Source organism: Lupinus angustifolius, chromosome LG01, assembly GCF_001865875.1.
Source record: "Lupinus angustifolius cultivar Tanjil chromosome LG01, LupAngTanjil_v1.0, whole genome shotgun sequence".
Lineage (NCBI taxonomy): Eukaryota > Viridiplantae > Streptophyta > Magnoliopsida > Fabales > Fabaceae > Lupinus > Lupinus angustifolius.
In genome coordinates, this window is record NC_032009.1 from 28,003,148 (window position 1) to 28,018,047 (window position 14,900).

General features: G+C 33.4%; 1 protein-coding gene across 4 annotated transcripts; it reads right to left on the reverse strand.

Annotated features, from left to right (window-relative positions):
* On the reverse strand, nucleotides 5,137-9,391 carry LOC109359601 (ultraviolet-B receptor UVR8-like). Of its 4 annotated transcripts, XM_019604305.1 has the most exons (7): nucleotides 9,216-9,391; nucleotides 8,339-8,378; nucleotides 7,940-8,224; nucleotides 7,483-7,832; nucleotides 6,989-7,390; nucleotides 6,392-6,776; nucleotides 5,137-5,686 (listed from the first exon to the last, which is right to left on the reverse strand). In XM_019604305.1, the coding sequence occupies exons 3-7, from the start codon at nucleotides 8,165-8,167 to the stop codon at nucleotides 5,441-5,443; spliced, it is 1,611 nt and encodes a 536-aa protein (XP_019459850.1). In that variant the 5' UTR covers nucleotides 8,168-8,224; nucleotides 8,339-8,378; nucleotides 9,216-9,391; the 3' UTR covers nucleotides 5,137-5,440. The 4 variants fall into 4 exon arrangements, with proteins under 4 accessions (XP_019459850.1, XP_019459870.1, XP_019459856.1 ...); XM_019604325.1 differs by lacking the exon at nucleotides 8,339-8,378; XM_019604311.1 differs by having other exon boundaries at nucleotides 8,339-9,391.

The following is a 14,900-nucleotide window of genomic DNA, read 5'->3' on the forward strand; positions in this document are numbered from 1 at the left end:
TTTAGAAAATAGGTATGGGTGTACTCAGGGTCTATATTGACTCGAAATGAATTTACGAAGCCAACGGCGAAATCGGAATTCGATTCCGAGTTATGGAACTCAAAAACCACTTTTTGAGCCATACATGGTGAGATTCGGCCCCGACAGTGGTCCGAAACCGACTGTCTCCGAAAATCATGAAAATTTACCACCAAATTGGAAATAGAATTAAAAACTAAAACTCAACTAGAGTTTCGTCTAATTCTTTACCGAAAATTCTCAGAAATTCATTTTCGAAAATATAATTAATAAAAATCTTAATAAAATCTTGTAATTCAAAATCGTAAAATTCGCGGTGTTACATGTTTGGGTTCAAAAATTAGATCCATATAATATTTAGTACCGAGTAGAGGACAAACATGATCTGCCCGTCCCATGGACCCTCACTTCAATTGTATGTAGAATAATGATGGTAACATCGTGATCTTCTGTGTGTGTTTTATTAATTATTTAATTGACAAACGATTAATTTTAGAAATTAATCGGTATTAGTGTAGGCTAAACCTCATTTGAGTTTTAGTCTTTTATTGTGATTTCCTAATTTATGATAAATGTTCATAATTTTCTGAGACGGAAAGTCTTTGGGCCTCTTTTGGGCCCAAATTCACCCTAAATTCAGCTCACATGTGATTTTTGGGTTCAATAACTCAGAATCGAATTTTGATTGTGCCATTGGCTTTAAAATATTATTTCGAGTCAAAATAGACACCAAGTTTGTCCATAAATCATCTATAGATATTTTTCACTCGAAAATCCAAGTTTCGACGTTCTAAATATAACCCTAAATCGGGAGATTTTTAATCTCCGACCGAGTTTTAATCGACAATATTCGGGCATGGTTTTAATCATGATGTTTTATTGCATTAGTCGCATCACCCATTCACGAGTCAAGCTTGCTTGTTGAATAAGCAAAAGTACAATCACTTACATAATCCCCTAAATCACTCATCAACTCCTTACACCATCATGATTTTGGGGAACCACTTTGATCTATCTCCAAATCTGATTTCCCCATCTAATAAAGCAACCCCTTGGCCTTGATGAAGAACACTTTTTTCATCACTTTCTCACTTTGCATTCTAAGCACTTCTAAGAGATTTCAAAGTACTTATCTTCTTGTTTTCTCAATCTCTCACAAATTAGAACAAACTTAAGTTAGCTTACTTTAAAGTGGTAAGTTTATCCTAAGAGATCTTGATTTAAAATGTTAACTTTTGATATGTTGTTCTTGACTATGTGATCAACACTATTAACCCTTGTGGTTGCTTTAGAATGAAATGTGTTAATATGACCATAGAGTTTTATTGAATCAACTTAAGTTTGCTTACATTAAAGTGGCAATTTAACTTAAGATATCTTGATTTAAAATGTTAACTTTTGATATGTTGTTCTTGATTATGTGATCAACACTATCAACCCTTGTGGTTACTTTAGAATGAAATGTGTTAAGATAACCATAGAGTTTTGTTGAATCTACTTTAGTTAGCTTACTTTAAAGTGGTAAGTTTAGCATAAAATATCTTGATTTTAAAATATTGTTTTTATGAATGAGATCAACACTATCAACCCTTGTGGTTGCTTTAGAATGAAATGTGTAGAGATGACCATAGAGTTTAATCAACTTAAATTAGCTTACTTTAAAATGATAAGTTTAACTTAAGAGATCTTGATTTAAATTATTAACTTTTGATAACTGTTCTTGACTATGTGGTCAACACTATCAACCCTCATGATGACTTAAAAATTCTCCATGAAAGTATTAATTTGTGTTAAAGTTGAAAGTACAAGTTTTGTTAAAGTCTTATTTTAAAAAGGATCGTTTTCTTAAACAAGACTTTCGATGATAAATGATGATTCAAGAATATGTAATCTTGAACTGGATGGATGAAAGTGATATCATGCAAGAAATCTCGTACTTAATCAATTGTTTGTTTGTTAGGATTAAGTACGGATGATCTCTTAAGTCATATCGTTTAAGTTATGTCTATATGTGGAGTAATTTTGTGGTGATCCATGGATGAACATTACTCGAATAACTGTAACTGGGAAGGATCGACTATCCCTTGAGATATTCAATTTTCCATATTCTAAAACCCTCTGTCTAATGGTCATAATCGATTACCATGGTTAATAATCGATTATCGTTATAAAAAATCAGAATCTTGTATCTATTGTAACTAGGAGTAATCGATTAATCATTTTACATAATCGATTATCGATATAAAAAATCAGAATTTTGCAGCTACTATAACTAGGAATAATCGATTAACATGCAACATAATCGATTATCAATATTCTAAAATCTCCATGTCTGATGGACATAATCGATTACCTGGTCTGGCAATCGATTATCGATATCATAACTCATAATTCTTTTAACTACTGTAACTAGGAATAATCAATTCAACTTTGGCATAATCGATTATCATTGTTATAAAATCGTCTGAATGACAGAAAGTATAGGAATGCGAATAATACAAGATTAAATACTTTAAAAAGGACTCATATCACAAAGATGAAACAAATACCTATCACTAGAGCATAAGTAAACGTTATCTACCAGTAGTATGAGTTGTTGGTGGCAACAGGATTACTTAAGGTCATCCTGACAAAGTCGTCGACTATTATGTCGTTAAGGGCGAGGCCCAAAAGGTTATGTTTACTAAATAACGAGATCGTCTGACCATAAGTGGTTTGACCATTGGCCCGTCTAGGGTGATTCAGCGATGGTTCATAGTGGTGAGGTTATTATTCCTCTTTTATGTTATGACGTAAGATTGGGCCTCACAAGAAGCATTCCTTTGGGAAATGTCTTAGGCTGGGTCGATCATGTAAAAATAAATAATGATTAAAATTTTAATCAGATAACCTCGGTTAGTGTGCATACTCATTATGAACAATGAAGTAAGAGAGGAAAGTTACGGGAGACAAATGAGCCCCGAGATGTTGAGAGGGACGGTGATGGCAGTGATGCGTCAGCAAAACTCTTGAATGAGAGTCTAGGTGAGATGAGTCCCCTGTATTCCTGGATGAGGTATTCTGTTGGATCAGGATCGATGAGAGGGATGCCCAGAAAGTATTTGATACGACACCATCCTAAAATGGACAGTTCCATTAGAACAGACCCATCATATATCCTTGCAAGAAATAAGTTGGTGAGTTCAAATCGGCTTGTTATGGGACTTGTACTCTCAGTTATTTTTGAATAGTTTATTGGGAGGATATTGATATAAGGATGGATGAACTAAACATAACATTCATATATTGAACTCGTGGATATTGACTCCCATATCCTGAGTTACAAACATCATTCATCATCTACATTTATGTATGTGTTAACATAATATGTATATTATGTGTGTTATATCTGAATGTGATATTTTGTATAATTTCATGATGTCGATGAAAAATATTCATTAGATGTCTTACTCCCTTTCTTTATGCTTGTATTTCGGTACACGTCCTTGTCTAGATGGAAAAATCGGCACAGATTCAGAGCTACTGATTCTTGATGTCCCAAGAGGGGGCATGGAGAATCAATGGGGACCACTATATCTACGCAGGCCCTTGTAGCCTGGAGTTGGAGATGGTGTGCGACGGCACCACTATGTGTTTTTCATCTCACCATGCAGTCATGGAGACTTCTTTCACTCTACCAGGCCAGAGGCCGATATCTACTGTGTCATCCACCCAGTCTTCGATTCTTTGTGGATCAGCTGTTGCAAGACTGTCAATGAGGCGAAGGAGTTGGAATGATGTGACTCGTTCTACACTGCCAAGGAGAACCACTCAACGTACAATGTCAGAACCGCAGGCGTATGCTAGGATATGGATTAGGTCGCGAGGTTCTGCCTATGATATCGTGGAGGATATGGAATCTGAAGATGAACATTGTGTGGAGTTGGTCCACATAGAGGACTCTATCGAGGTGATAGATCTCTCTTCGGACTCCGAGCTATAGGATGATCCAAGTGAGGGTTCTAGTGCCCCCGTTAGTGCTGGAGCTAGCCGTTAGGAGCTATTTCCTTTTCCTTTTTGCTTTTTGGGTTAGGATATCTGTGTAGGATACTTTTGTAGTGTTGAAGAATTTAGCCTATTTTGTATAGCTTCAGTTGGGCGATGATTAGATTCCGCCTTGTATTCTGTATTGACATTTTACTCGACCAAATAACACATCGGTATACGTGTTGTAGGGTCAAATCTAATTATTAATGAAGAAATATTTAGGAAAATATTGCATCATTTTTAGTTACCGTTAGGTAACCGTCATTGATTTTTCGCACTTTGTGTTACTAAGAACGCGATGTCTCAAAAAAGAAATGAATATAAGTAAAACAATTTTTAATAATATATTAAAAAAAAATCTCATTTTAATCACAATTAACAAATGACATCTCTTTGGTCGAAAATATCATTGATTAACAATATATCATTGATTAACTAATTTTTTCATCATATATACATGATTAACAATATATATCATTTCATATATCAAATTACATATTCATAATAATAAGTAAAATATCGAGAAGACTTTATCTCAAAAAGATATGTATTATATTTAATCGGGTCTAGGGTTAAGTTTAAAGGGTATCACAATCGACATTTCGGGTCAAATTAACTCCGGATCTAGGGCCAAATTCATAAAACAATATTTAGGTTCAGGTAAAAGACAAGCTTTTTCAATCGATGCTCACCCCAGGCTATATTGAGGAATGTGATATTAGGTTCTTATTATTTTCATTTGTGAAAACTAGTTGACAAAAAAAATGTGTATTGAAAGTATATGAATTTTATACATTATGATTACATGGTGAATGATGTAATAAATCCAAATAAATAATGGATCTTCTATTCTTAATCATCATTGACTTTTCAAAAAAGTAATCTAAATGAATTATGGATATTACACTCAAATTAGTTATACTTATTTGGTCATTATACTGTCATCATGTTTAATGCCTATCACAACTTAAGAACAGATCTAAGTACAACATCATTAATTTTAAGTGGACATAAATTTGAAGTTGCTAACTTAAAATCAATAATAAAAGCCTATCTTGGGGCATGCATTTATGATGATGACAGAACACTAAATTTGACCAACTGTGCCTAAGAAAAGGATCAATAAAAACCAATTCCAAAGTGAAGACAACTACGATATAAATGAACCTTCACCAAAGTATCAACTATTAACATCTAGTAAGCCTAGGATTGTTATCAACAACCAAATCAAAGTAACTAAGGCCCTAGCTAGCTATTACCTAGCTTGGACCTTCAAAAGATGCAGCATTCTTTGATTCTATTTACAGAACAAACAAAGGACTAAAACACTAAATACTATGCATGGTGACCATAAATTAGAGGATATGGCATAATTGAAGAAGAGTGACACACTTAATTAACCAAGATCAATATTAACCCTCTCAGGCTTTCCCCTTTCAGTTTGGTTGCCAACAAGCTCTACTCCTAGCTGTCCTTTGTCTCCGGCACCAAAGGCGTACAGCTTCCCTGATTCAGTTAGGGCAAATGTATGAGCATTCCAGTATATGGAATTGGTCAGGCTAATCTGCACGATGCGTTCATTGACCTGTTTCAGTAAAGTGACTAGCTCTGGAATTAACACATTTGCATGCATGTTTTCGTCCTGCACATGTACAAACATAACATTGTTGATTAACTTCATTCAAATTAGATCTTTTTGAGTGAACATATTTGTTTCAATAAATGTCTGCTATACCTATTTTTGACTGATAAAGGGGCATTTGGAAAAGTATATAGAGAACTACTCCAGTTTGTTTTATCATATAATACTTAAGCAGGTGTTTGGATAAGTTTATAGAGAGCTTATTTGGGCTTATCTGACCTTCCTATATGTTCTTTTTAGAGAAGCTAAACACAGCTTATAGAAATGTCATAAAGTCATGCGATAAACGCTTATCGAATAAGCGCCTAATTAAGTTGTTTACCGAAATGTGCCCTAAATCAAATTTGAGTGCATTATAGTCACCAATTTAAACATCTCATTTAAGTATGTGCTAGTTGTGGCAGTTGTCAGAAAATGTGATCTGGAGTTCAGTACATGCTTCACATGTGAATCTGAGAATGTACTGCTAATGTCGCATCGATCATTCTAATTTGGAGGAACACAAAGCATAATGTGACCTTAAGGTGTAAACCTTAACTTGAAGCACCATCCTGAAACTGGTTCAAATTTGAACCTCATCTATAGGTTCCAATTATTGTAAAGCACTAACCAATTCAACATGTCATCATAATGCGCATCATTTTAACCAAGTCAAGCAAACAACTCTAAAACCAAACAAGGAAAAAGGGCAGAAGCAAAGCATACCTCCTCATCATCTCCAGGGTTATGGCCAAGACTAGCAGATTCTCCACAACCAAATGAATACACGTCGCCATTATCCGACACTACAAATGTTGTGTAATCTCCTGTAGCAACATGAACTGCCTTCACATCACTCAATGCTTCAACCACCTTAGGTACCGATTCACATTCTTCATTTCCATGACCTAAGCAACCATAACGGCCCCATCCCCACGTGCAAACACGTCCATCCTGCCCCACCACAGCAGCATGCCAAGCACCGGCTGCAACCACTCTGGGCTGAAGGTTTAACACCTGGAACTGTTCAATCAAACGAGGATACTTCTCATCAGTTCTTGAGCCGTGTCCAAGCTTCCCACCCAAGCCACACCCAACAGAGTACACTGACCTATTAAGATTTCAAAGATGGACCACGTGATCAATAAACATTCAATTACTTGTTACAACAAGAATGAAATGATATGTAACAACTAGGTTACTAAACAGTTAAAAGGATTCAACAATATGTAATGCCAATCAAATAATTAATCATGATACCAAATGGATTTTTTTAAAACAAAATTGCAGCAATTGTAGTAAAGGGATAGAGCTGAAGCTCACATTCCACTGGGTTGACATGCCAGACAAAGCAGGTAGCAGTATCCGGCAGCTATTTGCACTACCGGTATGTGTTCCAGAGCTCCCATTAAGGGATGAGGTTCCACATCATCTGTATCAGTCTGATGACAGAGTTTGCTATCACTGCCCCAAGAAAAAGTATAAACCCTGCCTTCTCTTGACAATACAGCTGTGAAAAAATTTCCAATTGTAGCTTGAACAACAAATATGTTTTTCAGTGATTCAACTAACTTTGGAGTCGTAGCCATTTTGGATCCTTGAATTCCAAAGTCGGTTTCACCGAAGGAGTCTTTCCCAAAGGCATAAACCTGCCCAGAATCACTGATCAACATTGTCCTCCCAGCCCCAGCAGTGGCTTGTATAATTCGAATGCCTTGCAAAGCTCTGCAACATAATGGATTCTGTTAACTTAAGTCAACTACTTAACTTTACACAAGATAAACTATAAGAATTATGGAATGTCCAAATGTTCCAACCTTATTGGTCTAGGCTGCCAATACTCTTCAGTGGTGCCATTCCCAAGTTGTCCTGAACTATTGGACCCGAATGAATAAACAACCCCTTTTGATGTCACAGCAATGCTATGACCAGGACCTGCTATTGCCTGTGTTTTCTCTCTCCTACAACATGCTTCTCCAGCCAGCAAAAACCTCAGCACCAATTTCCAAGAGCCACCACATCTTTGCTTCAAATGTTGCCTTTGTTCTGTTGAAATTGGCTTAAAGATGGCTCTCTTCTGGCACATGTCCAGTGCAGCAAGCTCCGACAAAGACAAATCGAAATCCGGAGCAAAGTTTGCCGGCTGCCTGAAGAAGGAGCATGTTGCCTACAAAAACCACATCATCAAAAGAAACCAGAAACAATAACATTGCTGCATTAGTAACAACTAAAAAAAAACTTGGAACTTGAGAAGCAGACTAGTATAGTGCTTGCCTCTAGTTTAGCAAGGTCTTGAGGATCCAAATTACATGCTGTAAGGACATGAAGAACAATGGAGGGACTAGCCGACAAGGGAAATTCTCCCGGAATGGAGTTCCCAAAGCAATGGCGTTGCTGCCGCTGAAATGTTGGCAATGGTGCGGCAACAACAATGGCAGTAATTGGTTGGTCAGGGATGTTATGGTATTGGATAGTTGGTGTTCCGCTAGTTGTGGTATCCATGGGCACTGCCAACCTTATGCAGTTCCCAGACTTTGCAAAAGAAAAGGCCTAACACTTCTGGGAATTACCAAAATATGTGCAAATGTATTACTACATTAATTAATTTCACTGTTTTTCTAATCATAGCATCTGAAACTCTACATGTTTTTCTAACTAGCAAAAAGCATGTACCTTAAAAATGTAATTGGCTAGCAAATCTCAGGTCTCAAACCTACATAGAAAAACATGCTTATATAAACTCGTTATGTGACAATTGTAAAAGAAAAGCTGAATATACTATTATCTTCGATTCTTTGTCCATTTCATCGTTCCTGGATTCACTCAACAACCATATGAATTGCAGTATGGTGTATTGAATATCGAATTCGTCTTAAAGAAAGTCTCATAATCTAAATGCAAAGAGTGATTAATTGTGTTACATATCCTAAGTGACTATGATCTATTTACTGTGACATTATATATCAAAGGCACCAGAAAGCATGCATTTACACTTACAGAATCATGAAACTGAGGATTATCAGAAAGACAACAAACATAAATATCAAACCGAAAAATCAGAACAAATTGTTTTTTAAAGCGCTTGATCTAAGTGTGAGCCAAATTAAGAAATTTGATGATGAATTGTAAGGTGGAGAAATCAAAGAAGAGAACTTTGAGGAGAAGTATATTATTCCCAACAGATGGGAAATTCTACAATAAAAGCAAAAGAAATCCAAAATAGAAGAGAAAATTTTGATCAAAGTTTTAAAGTGATCATTCATGTGAAGTAATCACAACTCATCAAAGCTTGATCATCACAATCAAAATGAATCAAACAACCAAAATCTTCATCCATAGCTGAAAACCCAGAAACCAAAAATCATTTTTTGTAATAAAAGAATTGACTTTCTTAGATCAGAGGTAACCCAATGAACAAGTACACTTGTTGAACACGCAACATAGAAAAGGAAAGTGAAAAACAGAGAATCAATGAAAACAGAACAAAAACCACATGATGAACAAGTTTTGTGTAAATGGCATTTTATGATTGTTATGGATCGTTGATTACGTATGAGAGGCATGGAGGATTCTTCTTGAGTCAGCATCATAGGTGAAGAATTTCAGAAAAAGTTGCAAATTTTGGATGAAATGAAGAGAGATGGAAGTGAGAATTTGATGAGATAGTTTAGTGGGTGAGAATCAGATTGAGAGAGGAGAGAGATAAAAATTGGAGAAATTTTGTATAGTTTCTAATACCAATCGGTATATATTTATCAAGTTTGAAGCATTCTTTACATTAATGGAGTAACAAGTGCATGTATTTTCTTTTATTTTTTATTTTTAATAATAATGTCATTTCATTATAATTGAAGGGTAAATATATCATTGGAGTTTGTGTTTTTTTTTCTTCAGTTTTTTGATGCATTTGTCTCTTCATTAATGAAAAGAACTTTAACTCCAAATTTATATACTAGCATGTCCAATATTCTTATTTTTCTAATATAAGTATATACATTTTATAGATATCTCGACTTGTATTTCTAATAATGATTAGTGTGTCATTGAATATTTTTTCATATGGGTCAAATTTGATCTTCCTGGGATGAGAAAATAGAAGTAGGAGTAGTGATGTATTGATGAAAAATATTAAAGGACATAAGTTTCTTACCTAATTACTAAGATATTACAAAAGAGTAAAATTGGAATATGGAAATTACTAAGTGGAATTGAATGAAATTATACAAGTTTAATTACCTAAGTGTCCTTTAGGTATATTTTGCATTTATATAATAGTAAAAATAAATTTAAAATATAAAAATTATGCTTGTTTAATTACCTAAACACCTTTTAGGCTGTTTTGCCTTTATATAGTAGTATAGATATAAATAAAGAGAGAGAAATATGAGAAAAAGACATACAATGTAAGAGATTTTTGACAGTGTACTATATCATTAATTATTTATATTTAATTATCATTGACTATGAGGTAAAAGTAATATAAATGAATGGTGAATGATGTAGTGATTGTATATAAATCTTTACATTGTCCGTATATAGATATTACACTAAAAAAATATATGCATTAAATTTTACTATTACTGATTATATATAAATCTTTACTTTGACAATGTATACTCATAAATAAATAATGAGAAAAGATGTATATAATAGTTTTTACTATATCATTTGTCGTTCATATTTAATATTCAATGATTACTAACTTTCAAATATTATTAACACAAATGAACATTGAATATGATATAATGTTTGTGTATAAATATTAGTAATAATACTACTTAATACACTTATAAATAGAGTGAGACTCCTTTGAGACTTCTCTCAAGTAATGGAGAGGCAAATGACTTTTTCCTTTGTATTTTAAGGGTAAAAGTGTAATATCATTTTAAATAAAATGGATATGAATGTCAATGTGTGTTGCATTTTCTTTACTTTTACATAGCATTTGCATCTCCATTAATGGAGATGAGTCTCACTCGACTAAATAATCGTGTGAAGAGATTAGATCAAGGAATGTTCGGTCAATGTTTTAGAAATATAAATAAATAAAAGTATTGATTGTATGTTTGATCCTCAATAACAATATTTTGGTAAAAGTTAAGTCCCTTTTATTAAAAAAATTATAATTTTAAATGAAAAATGATCAATATGATTAATACGGTTTAAATGAAAATGACCAATATAATTACATAACCAATATAATTGATGTTCTTCATTAATATATATACTCATTCATTGGTTGACCAATTAAATTTGCAACATACATTACAATTTTGATAACACCGAGAATAAGATTATTTTATATAATTTTTACCATGTTGGAAAAATAATTCATCATATTTGAATATAGAAATGAAAAATTGGGTATTGCTACATGTAGTTGGTAGGGCTTGCAAAAAATTATGGGAATGGTATACAACTTTAGTCAATTTATCAATTGGACAATGCACACATTATTATTGCTTATTGGACAATATGGACTTCTCATAACCTTAAAGCTTTGTTTGGGAGTTACGAGAGAAAGGGAATGAGATGAATCAAAAGGTTGGAAAGGGGAGGAAGAGAAGGGAAAATGAGGGAAATTATTTACCTTGTTTGGAATTATGAAATTTAGATGAAGAAGGATAAACTAATCATAATATAAGAATATTTTTTTATTTTTTCTTTAAAAATGTAATTAATAATGAGAAAATGATAATAATATATAATTATATAATATTACTAAAATATTTAGCTATTTTGTCATTTTATCTCAAAAAACCCCTAAATTGGAGGAACTTTAAAATTAGACACATGGAGGGTTTTGGAGGATTTGAGAAACCCTTCAAAACCTTCCCCTCTCCTTCATCCAATTCCCAAACAAGGGGAAGGCTTTCCAAAGCCATCCTCTTCCATTCCATTCTCTTCCAAACCCTCACTCCCAAACAAAGCCTAAGTATAAATTAAAATATCCAAAATTAAAATAATGTAATATAATGCTTTAAATTTCTTGTAATCGCATGTGGTTTTTTCAATTTAATATAACATGTGAAAGTTTTTTTATTTTCTCACTTTAACTTCTTTGTTTTATTTCTTTTTATTTAGTTTTGTGGGTTTTTACTTCTTTTTTTATTGTTTAGTATTGGGTTTACTCATTAACTAGTATTAAAATAGGCATGATACACGAATTTGTCCAAAAACATTAAATGAGCATGTTTACACGGATGGGGATCACCTGTCCTAAATTGGTGTCCTCAATCCTGTCGCAACCACTTATATTTAGACATGTGTATTTAATAAATTATTTTTTAAAATAAGATTACATTAAAAGATTATTTTTCATTTGTTTGTAAATGCTGATTGGCCTAGGACACCGAGACAAGAAAAATATGGCACAGACGATCCCTGTTCTGCTTACACATGCTTTTGATTGATCGGTTTTTGCAGGTGCAAACTAAACAAACCAATCGACCCATTTTACTATTACTATTTGAAGTTTTGTTGGTACATGTAGTATTCGAAGTTTTGTAAAGGTACTTCATTTCAATAAGTTGGAGGGGATGATAATGTAATAATAACCATAATAATATATGAGCACAGATGTATGAATACATTAAAGTATATAAATTGATATATTCACAAAGTTAACACCTTTCATTCATAAATTTGGGTCTCTCCTGTATATTTTGCTTAATACTTTTTTTTGGTTTCTTACATGTATCCTCGAATTAGAGACAATCTTATCTGAGTCAGGAGCATCCACATGTATGTGAGGCTAACTCTTCTAACATATATTTTTTTCATCCACAAGACTCAAACCCAAGACCTTACTTAAGGGGAATCAAACATGTACCACTTAAAAGGTATGTGGGGCCAACACCCCTTGGCTGTTTAATACTTTTCTAATAAATTGTTTTCTAAATCACATAAAAAAAAGTAAACACTATATTAATGTGAAAGTTTTGGTGTGTAAAAAAAATATTTTTGATAATATAACGATGATATAAATAATTTAGACAAAGATTTAATATGTATACACTGACAGTGTAAGTATTTTTACACTATCAGCAAATCTCCACCATTTGTATGTTAACTACAGTTGACTTTCAAACAAAAGTATTACAAACAAATGATGAATGATATACTGGCAGTGTAAAAAACTTTACACTGTTAGTGTATAGATTTTAAACTCTTTACACAATATGACATAGAAGAAAATTACTTTTTATTTTGTTAATTCTTTAAAGTACTTGGATCCTGTTTTCTAATGTTTCCACATTTCAAATCAATTTTACACTGGTAGTGTATAGATTTTAAACTCTTTACACAATATGAGATAGAATAAAATTACTTTTTCTTTCGCTAACTCTTTAAAGTACTTGGATCCCGTTTTCTAACGTTTACAAATTTCAAAGCAATATAATTAGGAACTATAATGAGGAGTAGAAAGGATCCTATAATTTTTGGAAATGTATGAGAATAAATATGTGTATTCTTTAATTGATTGAATGCTTAATGAATTAGAAATTAAAGGGCTCCTTTTATAATAGGAAGGAAACCAAGAATACAAGATAAGCAAGATTACTTGCCATAGAAGAAAGTATAAGTAACTCTTAACTACATAATTATAATGTGAAACATGTGCATAAATAGTTTATACACATGTGCTAAAACAACTAGAGGCTCTGCTACATAAACTAATGCAATGAAAACATAATCATTTTATTTCTGATGCACTTCAAGTTAGTGCAGTGGACATGAGCTGATGCCAAGCCCTTGGCCATTAATCTGACCCGAGCCACTATCCTTCAGCCTGATGCAATTTGCTTGGTCCTGATGCTCATTGTTGAATTGACAAATTTGCCTTGATGCATATTGTTGGATCAACATATTAAGATATGAACAAACATCAAGTAAAGGAAATTAAGTTAGTTCATGTATTAGCTAAGGCCATGTACTCTACTTCAAAGGAGGATCTAGAAACTGTATTTTGTTTCTTTGATTTCGAAGAAACAAGAGCATTGTCCAAGAACATACAATAACCAAAAATAGATCTTCTGGTGTCAGGGCAAGTGGCCTAGTCTGAATTACTGAACCCTTTGATATGAATAGTTGAAATAGATGGTTAAAATAAGCATTGGCCTGGGTAAAATAAGCATTAGTTCCTTCAGTTTTTTTGTAAACCAGGAATGATCATGTTTGGACAGAAAATAACTCATAGATAATAAAGCAGTAGATAATTTTACAAACCATTGCCAACTAGCTTTCTTTAGACCATAAAGGGATTTATTCAACTTACAAACTATGTTAGGAATGGAGCATAGGACACCTTGAGGCAGGGTCATGTAAACTTCTTCATCAAGGTCTCCGTGAAGGAAGGCATTATTGACATCAAGTTGATGCAATAGCCATCCTTGACTGGTTGTAAGTGCAAGGAGGAGCCTTAGAGTGGTTAACTTCAAAATAGGTGCAAAGGTTTCATAGAAATCTAGGCCTTCTGTTTGGGTATACCCCTTGGCCACTAATATGTTGATTGAGGTCGTACCCGATACAAATAATATAACAATTAAAACTGCAGTAGTAGGAAGTGTCTCCTAGGTCGTTTCCCAAGGATTATCTTTCAAGCAAAGCATCAAACACCTTATACTCACACACACAAGGGGGGTTTTGTTGTTGGATAGTATGAACATAAATAAAATTCAGAAACAGTAGTTAAACAATGTAATAAAACGGCTAAATCCCTTTGGTTAGTTTGTTCACAACTCAATCCTCGGTTTTAAAAGATTATTTTCAGATTCCAACCATTAACTTCCGAATTTGTTGAGAATCAATTAATTAAGCGATAATCAATTCAAAGTTCCAAAACCTAAACATCAAACTAAGCGAAATCAGTAAAGGTATGAAACGATTAACAAATTCACACGAACTAAGCATTCACGCACTAGGGAGAGTAAATAAACTAAGTCAAGATAAACTCAACCAACCAGTTTCTAAGCAATGGCATTAAGCAAACCATATTCAGAACTAAGATAGAAGAAATCAACAATAAAGAAACCGAAAATGCATTAATAACAGAACCTTAAGAGTTGTGATACATTATCAAAGGAACTTAGTCCAGAAATTTAGCCTTCCATGGCAATGGAAGAGCAAACCGAAAATGAGAAATGAAGAAAGGTGAAACCCTAGCAGAGCAAAAGAAAGGGAAAACGGAAATGTGTCTTTTTCAAAATGAGGCAAAACTAAAAGTGTGTGTGTT